Genomic DNA, 16,452 nt, shown 5'->3' with positions numbered 1-16,452 from the left:
AGGAACTGGGGGGAACTGGGGGGGACTGGGGGGACTGGGGGGGACTGGGGGGGACTGGGGGGGCCAAAATGGGTCTGGGGGAGGAACTGGGGGGGACTGGGGGGGCTGAAATGGGTCTGGGGAGGCTGAAATGGGTCTGGGGGGCTGAAATGGGTCTGGGGGGGAACTGGGGGGGCTGAAATGGGTCTGGGGGGGCTGAAATGGGTCTGGGGGGGAACTGGGGGGGCTGAAATGGGTCTGGGGGGGAGCTGGGGGGGACTGGGGGGGAACTGGGGGGGCCTGAAATGGGTCTGGGGGGGTTGAAATGGGTCTGGGGGAGACTGAAATGGGTCTGGGGGGCTGAAATGGGTCTGGGGGGGAGCTGGGGGGGACTGGGGGGGAACTGGGGGGGCTGAAATGGGTCTGGGGGGGCTGAAATGGGTCTGGGGGGGAACTGGGGGGCGCTGGTGTGGGGTTAAATGGGTCTGGGGAGGGATTTGGGGGTACTGGGGGAACTGGGGGTGACTGGGAGGAGGCTGAGAGTGGAGTTACTGCAGTAACCGAGTGTAGGGAACCAGTACAAACCAGTACAAACCAGTACAAACCAGTACAAACCAGTACAAACCAGTACAAACCAGTACGGGCCTCTCTGAACCAGTAAAGAACCAGTACAAACCAGTACCGGGGTGTCACCAATCCTTACAGGCGTTCCAGTGTTCTTGGGGGTTACTGGGAGCACTGGGAGGGCACTGGGGGGTTACTGGGAGCACTGGGGTGACACTGTGAGTTTACTGGGAGCACTGGGGTGACACTGGGATGTTACTGGGAGCACTGGGGTGACACTGGGGGGTTACTGGGAGCACTGGGAGGGCACTGGGGGGTTACTGGGAGCACTGGGAGGGCACTGTGAGTTAACTGGGAGCACTGGGGTGACACTGGGATGTTACTGGGAGCACTGGGGTGACACTGGGGGGTTACTGGGAGCACTGGGAGGGCACTGTGAGTTTACTGGAAGCACTGGGGTGATCCCAGAGGGTTACTGGGAGCACTGGGAGGGCACTGGGGGGTTACTGGGAGCACTGGGGTGACACTGTGAGTTTACTGGGAGCACTGGGGTGACACTGGGATGTTACTGGGAGCACTGTGAGGGCACTGGCACAATGGCGGCGCCCAGGGCGGCCTCCAGAGCCGCTCTGCGCCTGCGCGGAGCCCTGCGAGACAAAATGGCGGCGGCCCCGCGTCACGTGACGCGCGCGGAGAAGATGGCGGCGCCGGGGCAGGGGCGGGGCCCGCGCGCGCGCGGGAGCGGCGGCCAATGGGAGCGCGGGAGCGGCGGCAGCGCGAGCTCCCCCGGGGCGCGGCCAGAGCGGCCCCCGCCACCATAGAGAGGAGCGCGCGCGGCCGCGCCGCCCCCGGGACCCGCCGCGAGCGCCGAGCGCGGCCTGGGCGGCTCCTGCGGCTCCTTCCTACCGGCGCCGCCGCGGGTAAAACCCCGGCGGGCGCGCACGGGCGAGAAGCGGCGCGGTCCTCCCAGGCGCCCGGAGCGGCCGCCGCCGTCCTCCCGCCCCCGTCCCGCCGCTTTGGCGGCGCCGCCGGACGTCACTTCCTGCCGGCGCGGGCCGGAAGCGAGCGGGCAGCCGCGCGCGGGGCCGGGACCGCGCGGGCAGGTCCGGGGAGGGGGGGGGTCCCCGCGTGACGTCACGGATGGAAGGCGTGACGTCACCGGGGGGGCTGCGATGGGCGAGGGGGGGGTCAAGGCCGGGGGGGGGGCGGGGGTTGGGGGGGGGTCGGGGCCTGCGGGAGGCCGCAAAGGATCACGGGATGGGGGGGCCTGAGGGGATTTGGGGGGTCTGGGGGCACCCGGAGGCTGCGGAGGGTGATGGGATGGGGGCTTTGGGGGTCCCGGGGGTCTGGGGGCGTTGGGAAGGCCTCAGTTGGGTTCTGGGGGTCGGCCTGGGGGGTCCCGGCGCCCCCGTCCCCGCCGTGACCCCCGGTGTCCCCTCAGGATGGGGGACAGCGATGACGAGTACGACCGGCGCCGCAGGGACAAATTCCGGCGGGAACGGAGCGACTACGACCGGTCCAGGGAGAGGGACGAGAGGAGGAGGGACGACTGGAGTGACCGGTGAGGGGCCGGAGTGGCCAGAGAGGGGCCGGAGTGACCAGAGAGGGGCCGGAGTGACCAGAGAGGGACTGGGAAGGGCTGGGGGCACTGGGAGGGGTCCAGTGATCCCAGTTTACCCCAGTTTGGGGGCACTGGGGGGTCCCTGCTGCCCAGTTTACCCCAGTTTGGGGCACTGGGGGGTCCCTGCTGCCCAGTTTACCCCAGTTTGGGGGCTGGGGGCACTGGCGGGTCCCTGATGCCCGGCTGACCCCGTGCAGGGACTGGGAGCGGGGCCGGGAGCGGCGCAGCCGGGATTACCGGGACTACGACCGGACTCGGCGGGAACGGTTCTCACCCCCCCGGCACGAGCTGAGCCCCCCCCAGAAACGGCTGCGCAGGGACTGGTGAGAGACCCCCCCAAAACCCCCCAAATCCACCCCAAACCCCCCAGAAACGGCTGCGCAGGGACCGGTGAGAGACCCCAAAACCCCCCAAATCCACCCCAAAACCCCCCAGAAACGGCTGCGCAGGGACTGGTGAGAGACCCCCCCAAAACCCCCCAAATAAACACCAAATCTGCCGGATTTTTCCTCGGAGATGACCCCGGAGTGGCCGTTCCACGGCCTCGCTGACCCCCCTGTGGCCACAGGGATGACCAGGGCACTGACCCCTGACCCCCAAACCCCACACTGACCCCCAAACCCCACACTGACCGCACTGACCGCTGTCCCCTGTGGCCGCAGGGATGACCACGGCACTGACCCCTGACCCCCCAAACCCCACAGTGACCCCCAAACCCCACACTGACCGCTGTCCCCTGTGGCCGCAGGGATGACCACGGCACTGACCCCTACCACAGTGGCTACGAGCTGCCCTACAGCGGGGGCGGGGCCGGCCCCACCTACGGCCCCCCCCAGACTCCCTGGGGCCCCCACGAGATGCAGCACCAGCTCCTGCAGCACCAGCTGCTGCCCATCCAGGCCAGGTGAGCCCTAAAAACCCCACAAATCACCCCAAAAACTGACCCGGCTCCTGCAGCACCAGCTGCTGCCCATCCAGGCCAGGTGAGCCCCAAAAACCCCACAAATCACCCCAAAAACTGACCCGGCTCCTGCAGCACCAGCTGCTGCCCATCCAGGCCAGGTGAGCCCCAAAAACCCCACAAATCACCCCAAAAACTGACCCGGCACCTGCAGCACCAGCTGCTGCCCATCCAGGCCAGGTGAGCCCCAAAAACCCCACAAATCACCCCAAAATCACACTCGGGATCCCCAAAGCCCCCAACAACAACCCCGAATTCTTCTGTCATCACCTCAAACCCCCTGATGTTGACCCCAAACTGCCCCAGGGTGACCCCAAAGTGCCCTGTGGTGACCCCAAACTGCCCCATGGTGACCCCAAAGTGCCCCGTGGTGACCCCAGGCTGACCCCAGGCCCCGCTGTGACCCCCCAGGCTGGGCACCATCGCGGAGGTGGACCTGGGCATGGCCCCCCCGGTGATGGAAATCCCAAATAATGACCCCAAATTACCCCAGACTGACCCCAAAGTGCTCTGTGGTGACCCCAAAGTGCCCCAGACTGACCCCAAAGTGCCCCGTGGTGACCCCGTGGTGACCCCAGGCCCCGCTGTGACCCCCCAGGCTGGGCACCATCGCGGAGGTGGACCTGGGCATGGCCCCCCCGGTGATGAAGAGCTTCAAGGAGTTCCTGCTGTCTCTGGACGACGCCGTGGACGAGACGGAGGCGGTGAAGCGCTACAACGACTACAAGCTGGATTTCCGCCGGCAGCAGCTGCAGGAATTCTTCCTGGCGCACAAGGACGAGGAGTGGTACGTGCCGGGGGGGCGGTGGGGATGTGCTGCACGCCCCCCCAAAAAGCGCTTTGCCTTCCCAAAATCGCCGCTGCGTTCTGGGAGAGCGGGGGTCCGGAAGGACGCGTGTTCCCCCCAAAAAAAGGGTGTTTTCCCCAAAAATGGGCGTATTCCCTGAGAAACGGCGCCCCAAAAAAGGGTTGGCAGGCCAAGGAAAGCAGGGGTGCTCCCAGGAATAATTAGAATTCTTTAAAAAAAAAAATTAACCCCACAATTGGCGTTTGGGAAAAAAAGGGTGTTGCAGAGATAATGCTGTGCCTCGGGAAAGTTTGGGGTCCAGAAAGAAAAAAATGGGGTTCAAAGATTTGGGTGGCAGAAAAAAATTGGGGTTTAAAAGAAAAATAAAAATTAGAAAGAAAAAATTGGCAGTCCAGAAAAATGTTATTCTGGAAAAGATGCAGAAATAAAATTGAGTGCACTTGGAAGAGTTTTGTGTGGAAAATAAGAATTGAAAGAAACTTGGCACAGCTCACTATAAAGCGTTCTTTAAGAAGAGCTGTGCATATAATAAACAATTTGCGTCCAAAAGATTTGATGCAGTTAAAAAAATTTAAAATTTGGAACACATTTGCGTTTTAGAAGGGACACTGAAAAAATACCCAAAAGAGAATCTGCAACCAAAAAAAAATTGTGTCCCAGAAAATTCCTGTATCTCCCCCAAAAAATGGGTAACCCTCCCCAAAAAAATCTGCCCTTAAAAAAGAAAAATTCTGTAATTCCGAAACAGAATTCTGGATTTCCAAAGCAGTGTCTGCATCCCAAAAATACTTTCATTCCCCCAAAAAATGCTCCAATTCCAAAAAAACAATTCTGGACCCCAAAAATCTTCCCCAAACTCAAAGTGGGGGGGCGGGGGGGGGGTGTCTCCCCCTACCCCTGCCCTGTGGGGTCGCTCAGGTCGGGGTTTGGGGTGGATTTGGGGTGGATTTTTGGGCTCTCTCCAGATTTAACGCTTCCCTTCTCTCCCAGCGCCCTCGGGAGCCGGGTTTGGGGTGGATTTGGGGTGGATTTTTGGGCTCTCTCCAGATTTAACGCTTCCCTTCTCTCCCAGCGCCCTCGGGAGCCGCGGAGCCGCCGGGCGGGGCAGGCAGAGAGGGCGGGGCCGCGCACAATGCGGCGAGGTCACAGTGCAGGACGCAGCCAGGGACCTTTGTTGTTTTATTTTTGGGGGGGTTTGTGCCAAAAAAAGCGGCCGATTTCGGGGCCGGGGTTTTAAAATCGCCGCAGTTTTCGGGGCCCGGCGGACGGCGACGCTCGCGGCGAGTGTAGGTATGGACCCCCCCCCCAAAACCCCACGGGACACCTGACACCACCTGGAACACCTCGGAACGCCCTCAAAGACCCCAGAAACAGCTCAGAACCACCCCAAAACGTCTCAGAATGCCCAGAAACGCCCCAAAACCACCCAGGAAACCCTGAAAACGCCCTCAAAAAGCACTTCCAAACACCCCAGAAACAGACAGAAACGCTCCTGAAAGTCCCCCCCAAACCACACCAAAAACGTGTCAAAACACCCCCAAAAGCTTCCAAAAACACTCTGAAAAGGTGCCCAAAGTACTCTCAAAATAATGTGAAATCACCGCAAAGTGTATCTGAGAACTTCTAAAAATCACAAATACATATTTCACAGATGTTGAAAAACACCCCCAAAAATGCAAGAAACGTTTCTAAAAACATCCCTGCAAATGTCTCAAAGCAGCCCCAAAAATGCTCTCAGGAGAGCCTCAAAACCAGCCCAGAACGTGCCAAAAACGTGCCAAAAGTCTTGAAACCATAGAAAAACCACACCTGAAACATTCCCGAGAGCTGAAAAGCCCTCCAAAAATTCCTGAAAACGCCTCAAAGCACCTCTGAAAACACCTTCGAAATATCACCCAAAGCAGCGTAGAAACTGCCCCAAAAATCCCCCCAAAAGACCCTGAGCTCACCTTAGAGCAGCAGAAATCCCCCAAAACCTAAAGCCCCTCTGAGGGGTCTCCGATCTCCCCCAGTTTTGGGGTCACTGGGGGTCCCCGCCCTCCATTTGTACCAGACTCGGGGTTCCCCTGTAAATTTGGGGTCTCCCCCAAATCCCCAAGACCCGGAGTCCCCCTCCCCAATTCAGGATTTTCCCCATCCCCGCTTGTGTCAGACCGAGGGTTCCCTTCCCTTCCCAGACACTCCAAACTGGGCTCCCCCTCCCCAAAATCCCCGATTCGGGGGTGCCCCTCCATAACCCTGCGGGCCCAGGGGGTTGTGAGCAGCCCCCTGAGCCCCGCTTTTCCCGTTTCTCCCTGTTTTTCCCCCGATTCCCAGGTTCCGCTCCAAGTACCACCCGGATGAGGCCGGGAAGCGGCAGCAGGAGGCCCAGGCCGCCCTCAGGAACCGCCTCGGGGTCTTCCTCTACCTCTGGGAGCACGGCTGGTTCGACAACCTGCTCCTGGACATCGACCGTGCCCCCCAAATCATCAAAACCCTCGACGCAGGTACCCCAAAAGCATCCCTGGTATCCCAAAAACTCCTCTCAGAGCCCTCGGAGGCACCCGCTGGTGGTGGCAGCCTGGAAATACCAAGGGAATTACCCCCCGACACTCCGAATCACTGCTTACAGCCACAGAGGCCACCCCAAAGTTCCTTCCTGATGTTCCAAAAATATCCCTGACATCCCGGCAATCCCTCCCTGGCACTCCAGAAAAATCCCTTAAAGTGTTCCTGGTCCCCCAGAAACATTTCTGACCTGTTCTTCAGGGTTGTCTTCGGGGTTTCCGACCAATTCTTGTGTGTTTCTTCCCCATTTCTGTGTTTCCTGACCCGTTTTTGGGTGTTCTTAACTTGTTTCCCTGAGTTTTTTACATATTTTTGGAGGTTTTCAATCCATGTAACCAGAGTTACTGAAAACAGAAGCACTGAGGGGAGGAAAGGGCAGGAGAGTGTGAGGGGAGAAAAAGGCGGGAAGGTGTGAGGGGAGAAAAGGGCGGGAAAGCGTGAGGGGAGAAAAAGGCAGGGAAGTGTGAGGGGGAAAAAAGGGCGGGAAAGCATGAGGGGAGAAAAAGGCAGGGAAGTGTGAGGGGGGAAAAAGGAGAATGTAAGGCGAGAAAAAGGCAGGGAAGTGTGAGGGGGGAAAAGGAGAATGTAAGGGGAACAAAAGGCAGGGAAGGGACAGGAGAAGAGGGTAGGAAAGTGAGGGGGGGAAAAGAGTGTTGGGGGAGAGAAAGGCAGGACAGTGTGAGGGGGGAAAAAGGAAAGTGAGAGGAGAAAAAGGCAGCAAAGTGAGAGGAGAGGAAGGTAGGAAAGAGAGGGGGAAAAAGAGTGCGAGGGGAGAAAAAGGCAGGAGAGTGTGAGGGGGGGAAAAAGGCAGGAGAGTGTGAGGGGGGGAAAAAGGCAGGAGAGTGTGAGGGGGGGAAAAAGGCAGGACAGTGTGAGGGGAAAAAAGGGCAGGAGAGTGTGAGGGGGGAAAAAGGAAAGTGAGAGTAGAAAAAGGCAGGAAAGTGACAGGAGAAGGAGACAGGAAAGTGACAGGAGAAAAAGGCCAGAAAGTGACAGGAGAAAAAGGCCAGAAAGTGACAGGAGAAGGTCAGAAAGTGAGGGGGGGGAAAGAGTGTGAGGGGAGAAAAAGGCAGGAGAGTGTGAGGTGAGAAAAAGGCGGGAAACTGTGAGGGGGAAAAAAGGCGGGAAAGTGTGAGGGGAGGAAAAGACAGGAGAATTTGAGGGGAGAAAAAGGCAGGATTATGTGAGGGGGAAAAAGGAAAGTGAGGGGAGAAAAAAGCAGGAAAGTGTGAGGAGGGAAAAAGGCAGGAAATGTGAGCGAATGATGTGGAGGGAGGTCATGAGGGGACACCCATTTCGGAGTGCTCTGATACAATTCCAGATGTTTTTATTCCAATTTCAGGTATGTTTAGCCTATTCTCATGGGGTTGTTACCTGTCTTTCGGTCCTTCAAAGCCAATTTTTGAGATTTTTTTTCACCCGGTTTTGATTTTTTTTCCTCAATTTTCACGTTTTCCCCCCATTTTCAACAATGATTAAGATGGAGAGGGAGAAAGGATCCTTCCCCCTCTCAGTTTCTAATCCTATTTTCAGGAATTTCCGACCCGTTTTTGGGGTGTTTTTAACCTTGCTGTTGGTGTTTGTTCCTGCTGTTTTCTGTGTTTTCCAGCGGTGATTAAGATGGAAGGGGGTACGGAGCACGACCTGCGGATCCTGGAGCAGGAGGAGGAGGAGGAGCGGACGGAAAAGGCCGAAGGCCCCAAAAAGGAGGAGCCGCGGCCACCGGAGCCCCCTGGGAAAGGCCCCACAGAGCGGCCCGATGGCGATGACAGCACCAAGGTCGGGGGCTTGGGGGTTCCCTGGGGAATTTTAGGGGTTCCCTGGGGAATTTTGGTGTCTGCTGGAGTTCCTTTGGTCCTTGTGGTCTTTTCTGGGGTTCCCTGAGGGGATTTTTCAAGTTTGCTTTTATTCTCAGGGGGTTCTTTAGGGTCACCTTGGGGTCTTTTGGGGTGCCCACGGTCTCTTTTAAGGCCCCCTAGGGCTATTTTGGGGTCCTTTGTTGCCTCCTGGAGTGTTTTTCGAGGTCTGTTTTTGGGGTTCTTTGGGATTCCTTTCGTCCTTTGGGGTCCTCTTTGACACACCCCCCCACCACAGGCCGAAGGGGCGGAGCCAGGGGCGGAGCCTGCAGCGGGGGCGGGGCCAGATGAAGAGGAGGAGGGCCCAGACAAAGGGCCCAAGGCTGAGGACGGTGACAAGGAGGGCGGGGCCAAGGTATGTGGACACTCCCCCAAATGACCACACCCCCCAAACCTCCACCCCTGCATTCCTCCAGTAATGCTGATGAGGCCCCACCCCTTTTCATTAACCACGCCAACTCATAACGAGCCACACCCCTTTCTAACGAACCACATCCCTCCCCACCCTATGGGAAGCACCTCCCTTCTACACAAGCCACGCCCCTTTAAAGGCCCCTCCCCTTCAGGCACCCTATAGGCTCCTCCCATACTCATTAAATCACTTTAAGCCCCACCCCTTTCGCCCTGGCCACGCCCCCTGACGCCCCGCCCCCCCCCGCTGTCCCTGCAGGGGCGGCCGCGCCAGCGCAGCCGGGACAGCGAGGACGGGGACAGTGACAGCGGGGACAGCGAGGGGGGGACACGGCGAGCCCCGGGCAAGGACGGTGAGGGGACAGCGAGGGGACACGGAGAGGGGACAGGGGACAGCGAGGGGGGACACGGAGAGGGGACAGGGGACACGGAGAGGGGACACGGAGAGGGGACAGGGACAGCGAGGGGACACGGAGAGGGGACAGGGGACAGCGAGGGGACACGGAGAGGGGACAGGGGACAGCGGGGGGACACGGAGAGGGGACAGGGGGCACAGGGGACAGGGACAGCGAGGTGGGGACACAGAAGAGGGGATAGAGGGCACAGAGAGGGGCCTGGCGGGTCCATGAGGGAACATGGGGGGCCATTCCGGGGGTTTTGGGGTGTGTTCTTTGGGTTGGGGGCATCCCTGAGGTCTTGGGGGGGGGACTGGGGGGATGTTTGGGGTCTCTGGGGGGGATTGGGGTCTCTGAGGGGGTTTGGGATTGGGGTTTCTGGGGGGTTTGGGGTCTCTGAGGGGGTTTGGGGTTTCTGGGGGGTTTGGGGTCTCTGAGGGGGTTTGGGATTGGGGTCTCGGGGGGGTTGGGGTCTCTGGGGGGGTTTGGGGTTGGGGTTTCTGGGGGGGTTTGGAGTCTCTGGGGGGGATTGGGGTCTCTGGGGGGGGGTTGGGGATTTTGGGGCGGGTCTCTGCCGTGTTTTTGGGGTGTCCCCTCTGACCCCAGCCTGTGTCCCCCCCCCCCCACCCCGCCCCCATCCAGAGGAGCCCAAGGAGGACAAAGGCCACGCCCAGGACGAGGCCGGGACCCCTCCCCCCACGGCCGCCCCCTCCCCCCCCCAGAAGGGCAAGGAGGGGGTCCCGGGGGGGGTCCCGGGGGGCGCCCCCGAGCCGAAGCCGCGGCCGCTGCACAAGACGTGCTCGCTGTTCATGCGCAACATCGCGCCCAACATCGCGCAGGCCGAGATCGTGGCGGTGGGTGAGGGGCGGGGGGCGCGGGGAGGGGCCGGGAGCCCCCGGGGAGGGGCTGGGAGCCCCCCGAGAGCCCCCCCAGAAACGCCCCCTGTGCCCCCCCCCAGCTCTGCAAGCGCTACCCCGGCTTCATGCGCGTGGCGCTGTCGGAGCCGCAGCCCGAGAGGAGGTGAGGGGGGATCTGGGGGAGTTCAGGGGGATTTGGGGGGATTTGGGGGGATTTGGGGGGGATTTGGGGCAGTTCTGGGGGATTTGGGGCAGTTCAGGGGGATTTGGGGGAGTTTAGGGGGATTTGGGGCAGTTCTGGGGGATTTGGGGGAGTTCTGGGGGATTTGGGGGAGTTTTGGGGGATTTGGGGGCAGTTCAGGGGGATTTGGGGGAGTTCTGGGGGATTTGGGGGAGTTTTGGGGGGATTTGGGGGAGTTTTGGGGGGATTTGGGGGAGTTTTGGGGGATTTGGGGGCAGTTCAGGGGGATTTGGGGCAGTTCTGGGGGATTTGGGGGGGATTTTGGGTGGATTTTTGGGGTTTTTGGGGCTCACAAATGTTGTTTTCCTCTCTCAGGTTTTTCAGGAGGGGCTGGGTGGATTTGGGGGGGATTTTGGGTGGATTTTTGGGGTTTTTGGGGCTCACAAATGTTGTTTTCCTCTCTCAGGTTCTTCAGGAGGGGCTGGGTGACCTTTGACCGCAGCGTGAACATCAAGGAGATTTGCTGGAGCCTGCAGAACATCCGGGTGCGTTTTGGGGCAAATTGGGGTGGATTTGAGGGATTTTGGGATGATTTTGGGATTTCCCAGCTGCGGGAGTGCGAGCTGAGCCCTGGCGTGACCCAGGCTGGATTTTGGGGTGTATTTGGGATGATTTTGGGGTGAATTTGGGATGATTTTGGGGTGAATCTGATGGATTTTGGGGGCTGGATTTTGGGGTGTATTTGGGATGATTTTGGGGTGAATCTGGGATGATTTTGGGGTGAATCTGATGGATTTTGGGATGATTTTGGGTTCCCAGCTGCGGGAGTGCGAGCTGAGCCCCGGCGTGAACCGGGACCTGACGCGGCGGGTGCGGAACGTGTCGGGGCTGACGCAGCACCGGCCCGTGGTGCGCCACGACATCAAGCTGGCGGCGCGGCTGGTGCAGGCCCTGGACGCGCGGGCGCGGCTCTGGAGCCCCCCGGGCGCGGCGGCCGCGGCGCCGGAGACCCCCGGGGACGGCGGGGACGGCGCCGGGGACCCCGAGCCCCCGCCCGCCACGGAGCCCGGGGTGAGCCGGGGGGGACACCGGGGGGACATGGGGGGGACACCGGGGGGACACCGGGGTCCTGCAGGGTGTCCCCATGGTGTCCCAGTGTCCTGCAGGGTGTCCCCAGTGTCCCCTGGGGTCCTGCAGGGTGTCCCCAGTGTCCCCAACACTGTCCCCATGGTGTCACAGTGTCCCCAGTGTCCTGCAGGGTGTCCCCAGTGTCCCCAACGCTGTCCCCAGTGCTCTCCCCAGTGTCCCCAGTGTCCCCTGTGCTGTCCCCAGTGTCCCCAGCGCTGTCCCCAGTGTCCCCAGCGCTGTCCCCAGTGTCCCCTGTGCTGTCCCCAGTGTCCCCCGTGTCCCCTGTGCTGTCCCCAGTGTCCCCAGCACTGTCCCCAGTGTCACCTGTGTCCCCCACGCCGTCCCCAGGCGCAGAACCCGGTGCTGCGGCACATCCCCAGTGTCCCCAGTGTCCCCAGTGTCCCCAACGCTGTCCCCACGCCGTCCCCAGGCGCAGAACCCCGTGCTGCGGCACATCACCGATTACCTGATCGAGGAGGTGAGCGCGGAGGAGGAGGAGCTGCTGGGGCAGGGCCAGGCCCAGGGCCAGGGCCAGGGCCAGGGCGCGGCGCCGGCCGAGGACGCGGCGCGCGAGGCCAACCCGGCCGAGGTCACCGTGGAGCGCGACGAGAAACTGCTCAAGGTGGGGCCGCGTCCCCTCTCTGCCACCCCGAGCGTGTCCCTGTCCCCTGGCTGTCCCCTGGCTGTCCCCTGGCTGTCCCCAGCGTCCCCAGTGTCCCCTGGCTGTGGCAGGTGCTGGACCGGCTGCTGCTGTACCTGCGCATCGTGCACTCGGTCGATTACTACAACACCTCCGAGTACCCCAACGAGGACGAGATGCCCAACAGGTGCGGCATCATCCACGTGCGGGGCCCGCTGCCCCCCAACCGCGTGTCCCACGGCGAAGGTGAGCCCCGGAAACCCCAAAACCGCCCCAAAACCACCCCAAAACCACCCCAAAAACCCCCAAAACCACCCCGAAAACCCCCAAAACCACCCCCAAACCACCCCAAAACCACCCCAAAAACCCCCAAAACCACCCCAAAACCGCCCCAAAACCCCCAAAACCACCCCGGAAACCCCCAAAACCGCCCCAAAACCACCCCAAAATAACCCTGAACCACCCCAAAACCTCCTCAAATCCAGCTGTGTGTCCTATGGTAAAGGTGAGCCCCAAAATCCCATTTTCACCCCGTTTTGGTCAGTTTTGGGGGGTTTTTGTCACTCCCGGTGACCCCGGTGTCCCCTGCGGGCAGTGGCCGAGTGGCAGCGCGGTTTCGAGGCCCGGCTGGCCCCGCTCCTCGATTTTGGGTGACCCCAAAATCCCATTTTCACCCCGTTTTGGTCAGTTTTGGGGGGTTTTTGTCACTCCCGGTGACCCCGGTGTCCCCTGCGGGCAGTGGCCGAGTGGCAGCGCGGTTTCGAGGCCCGGGGGGTTTTGGTCACTCCCGGTGACCCCGGTGTCCCCTGCGGGCAGTGGCCGAGTGGCAGCGCGGTTTCGAGGCCCGGCTGGCCCCGCTGCTGGCCGGCCCCGGCGCGGTGCCCGAGGAGGAGGCGCAGCGCCTCGGCCGCAAGGACCCCGAGCAGGAGCTGGAGAAATTCGTCAGCGCCAACACCCAGGAGCTGGGCAAGGACAAGTGGCTGTGTCCCCTCAGCGGCAAGAAGTTCAAGGTGGGGACACTGGGGACATTGGGGACACCCTGGGGGCATTGGGGACACCCTGGGGACATCCCAGGATCATTGGGGACACCCTGGGGACACCTGGGGACACCTGGGGACACTGGAGGGTCAATCCCCCAAGCCCGATGTCCCCTGGATCCCCCAATGTCCCTGATGTCCCCAATGTCCCCTGGCTGTCCCTGATCCCCCGATGTCCCCCAATGTCCCTGATGTCCCCTGGCTGTCCCCAATGTCCCCAATGTCCCCCGCTGTCCCCAGGGCCCCGAGTTCGTGCGCAAGCACATCTTTAACAAGCACGGGGACAAGATGGGGCTGTGTGACCCCGATGTCCCCAATGTCCCCCGATGTCCCCTGGCTGTCCCTGATCCCCCGATGTCCCCTGATGTCCCCAATGTCCCCCGATGTCCCCAGGGCCCCGAGTTCGTGCGCAAGCACATCTTTAACAAGCACGGGGACAAGATGGGGCTGTGTGACCCCGATGTCCCCAATGTCCCCCGATGTCCCCTGGCTGTCCCCAATGTCCCCCAATGTCCCCTGCTGTCCCCAGGGCCCCGAGTTCGTGCGCAAGCACATCTTTAACAAGCACGGGGACAAGATGGGGCTGTGTGACCCCGATGTCCCCAATGTCCCCTGGCTGTCCCTGATCCCCCAATGTCCCCCGATGTCCCCTGGCTGTCCCCAATGTCCCCCGATGTCCCCCGCTGTCCCCAGGGCCCCGAGTTCGTGCGCAAGCACATCTTTAACAAGCACGGGGACAAGATGGGCGCCGTGCGCAAGGAGGTTTTGTTCTTCAACAATTTCCTGATGGACCCCAAGCGCCCGGCCCTGCCCGAGGGCGGCAAAGGCGGCCCCGCCGCGGGCCCCAACGCCGGTCAGTGTCACCTCTGTGTCACCTGTGTGTCACCTGTGTCACCTGTGTCACCTCTGTTTCACCTGTCACCTCTGTGTCACCTCCTGTGTGTCACCTGTGTGTCACCTGTGTGTCACCCAAGCGCCCGGCCCTGCCCGAGGGCGGCAAAGGCGGCCCCGCCGCGGGCCCCAACGCCGGTCAGTGTCACCTGTGTGTCACCTGTGTCACCTGTGTGTCACCTGTGTCACCTCTGTGTCACCTGTCACCTCTGTGTCACCTCCTGTGTGTCACCTGTGTCACCTCCTGTGTGTCACCTGTGTGTCACCTGTGTCAGTTCTGTGTCACCTGTGTGTCACCTGTGTCAGCCATGCCGTCCTCATTGTTCCTTGGGGACACTTTGGTGACCCCTGAGTGACCTCTGAGTGACCCTGTGTGACCCCGAGTGACCTTTGACCCCTGAGTGACCCTTGAGTGACCCCTGTGACCCCTGGGTGACCCCTGAGTGACCTCTGTGACCCCCGGGTGACCCCTGAGTGACCCTTGAGTGACCCCTGTGACCCCTGAGTGACCCCTGAGTGACCCCTGGGTGACCCCGGGTGACCCCTGTGACCCCCGGGTGACCCCGGGTGACCCCTGTGACCCCTGGGTGACCCCGGGTGACCCCCGGGTGACCCCTGTGACCCCGGGTGACCCCTGAGTGACCCCTGGGTGACCCCGGGTGACCCCCTGTGATGGTGACCCGTCTGTCCCCTGTCCCCAGGGCTGGCTCCGGGGGGGCTCCCGTACCCCCCCCAGTCCCCGCAGGGGCTGCTGCCCTACGGGACCCCCCGGCCCCCCATGCTGGGCTACGGAGGTACCGGGGGGCTTGGGGGAAAATCGGGGAAAATTGGGGAAAATTGGGGCATTTTGGGGAAAATCGGGGCGTTTTGGGGAAAATCGGGGCGTTTCGGGTGAAATTTGGGGAGGTTTGGGGGGGATTGGGATAAATACGGGGGGTTTTGGGGAGATTTCGGGGGATTTGGGGGCGTTTCAGGCGAAATTTGGGGAGGTTTGGGATAAATAAGGGGGTTTCGGGGAGATTTGGGGGATTTTGGGGAATATTGGGGCATTTTGGGGCGTTTTGGGTGGAATTTGGGGAGGTTTGGGATAAATAAGGGGGTTTCGGGGGAGTTTGGGGGAGTTTGGGAGGTTTGGGATAAACTTTGGGGGATTTTGGGGATGTTGAGGGGAAATTTTGGGGGATTTTTGGGTGTTTTTGGGGTGGATCTGGGTGTTTTGGGGGTGTTTTTTGGGTGTTTTTGGGTGTTTTTGGGGTGTTTTGGGGTGTTTTGGGGTGTTTTTGGCGTGTTTTGGGGTGTTTTTGGGGTGTTTTTGGGGGTTTTGGGGGGTTTGTGGGGTGTTTTGGGGTGTTTCTGGGTGTTTTTAACCCCTTTTTCCCCGCAGGGTCCCACCCGTACCCCCCCGGGCCCTACGGGGGTCGCGGCAGCTACGAAACCTTCCGGGGTCAGGGGGGGGCCGGGGGGGGGTACCTGAACAAACCCCGCAGCAGGTGAGCGGGGGACCCCGAAAACGGGGAGAAAAACCCCAAAATTGGGATCGGGGACCCCGAAAATGGGGGAAAAACACCAAAAATGGGATTGGGGACCCCAAAAACGGGGGAAAAACCCCAAAATTGGGATTGGGGACCCCGAAAACGGGGAGAAAAACTCCAAAATTGGGATTGGAGACCCCAAAAATGGGGGAACAACCCCGAAAATGGGATTGGGGACCCCGAAAACGGGGAGAAAAACCCCAAAATTGGGATCGGGGCCCCTGAAAATGGGGGGGAACTTCAGAATTGGGATTGTGGACCCTGAAAATGGGGGAAAAACCCCAAAATTGGGATTGGGGACCCCAAAAATGGGGGGAAAAACCCCAAAAATGGGATTGGGGACCCCGAAAATGGGGGGAAAACCCCAAAATTGGGGAAGGGGGTTGGCCTTGGAGGGTCCTGAGCCGAATTTGGGGGAATCCACCCGATTTTGGGGGTCCTGTGGTGATTTCGGGGGGTCTGACCCCGATTTTGGGCGTTCCCATCCCAGTTTGGGGGGGGTTCCAGAGCCCTGGGATGAACCACTCCCTTTTGCGGGGGGGTGGGGATTGAGGGGTCCCTTTTTGGGGTGGGTTTGGGGGTCCTGGGTGGGTTTTGGGGTCCCTGGGTGGTTTTGGGGTGTGTTTTGGGGTCAGTTTTGGGGTTTTTGGCTGTTTTGGGGTCCCTGGGTGGTTTTGGGGTCAGTTTTGGGGTTTTTGGCTGTTTTGGGGTTCCTGGGTGGTTTTGGGGTCTGTTTTGGGGTCAGTTTTGGGGTTTTTGGCTGTTTTGGGGTCCCTGGGTGGTTTTGGGGTCGCTTTCGGGGTTCCTGACGCCGCTGTCCCCCCCAGGATGGTTCGGGGGGACCCCCGGGCCATTGTGGAGTACCGGGACCTGGACGCGCCCGAGGACGTGGATTTCTTCTGACCCCGCCCCTTTTGATACGGCCCCGCCCCCGGTTTGTACGGCCCCGCCCCCCGGACCCCCCAATAAAGGAGCTCCCTCAGCGCCGGGGCCGTTCTGGGGCCACTTCGGGGGTTTTGGGGCAAATTCGGGGTTTTTGGGGCA

At 61.0% G+C, this 16,452-nt stretch overlaps 1 protein-coding gene across 5 annotated transcripts; it reads left to right on the top strand.

Moving 5' to 3' along the window:
• Nucleotides 1-1,326: 1,326 nt before the first annotated feature.
• On the top strand, nt 1,327-16,396 carry SRRT (serrate, RNA effector molecule). Of its 5 annotated transcripts, none has more exons than XM_086871756.1 (20): nt 1,327-1,463; nt 1,985-2,104; nt 2,362-2,487; nt 2,913-3,068; nt 3,724-3,912; nt 6,250-6,419; nt 8,090-8,259; nt 8,575-8,691; nt 9,007-9,100; nt 9,785-9,996; nt 10,101-10,162; nt 10,647-10,725; nt 11,000-11,251; nt 11,739-11,930; nt 12,041-12,194; nt 12,765-12,958; nt 13,679-13,838; nt 14,578-14,670; nt 15,261-15,366; nt 16,236-16,396. In XM_086871756.1, the coding sequence occupies exons 2-20, from the start codon at nt 1,986-1,988 to the stop codon at nt 16,309-16,311; spliced, it is 2,721 nt and encodes a 906-aa protein (XP_086727882.1). In that variant the 5' UTR covers nt 1,327-1,463; nt 1,985; the 3' UTR covers nt 16,312-16,396. The 5 variants fall into 5 exon arrangements, with proteins under 5 accessions (XP_086727882.1, XP_086727881.1, XP_086727883.1 ...); XM_086871755.1 differs by lacking the exon at nt 1,327-1,463 and adding an exon at nt 1,492-1,646; XM_086871757.1 differs by lacking the exons at nt 1,327-1,463; nt 13,679-13,838; nt 14,578-14,670; nt 15,261-15,366; nt 16,236-16,396 and adding exons at nt 1,492-1,646; nt 13,226-13,609.
• The last annotated feature ends 56 nt before the right edge of the window (nt 16,397-16,452 follow it).

Source organism: Cyanistes caeruleus, chromosome 37 (assembly GCF_971803275.1).
Source record: "Cyanistes caeruleus chromosome 37, bCyaCae1.hap1.1, whole genome shotgun sequence".
NCBI classification, from domain to species: domain Eukaryota; kingdom Metazoa; phylum Chordata; class Aves; order Passeriformes; family Paridae; genus Cyanistes; species Cyanistes caeruleus.
Note: the sequence above shows the minus strand (reverse complement) of the source record. Positions and strands in the feature narration are given on the sequence as shown.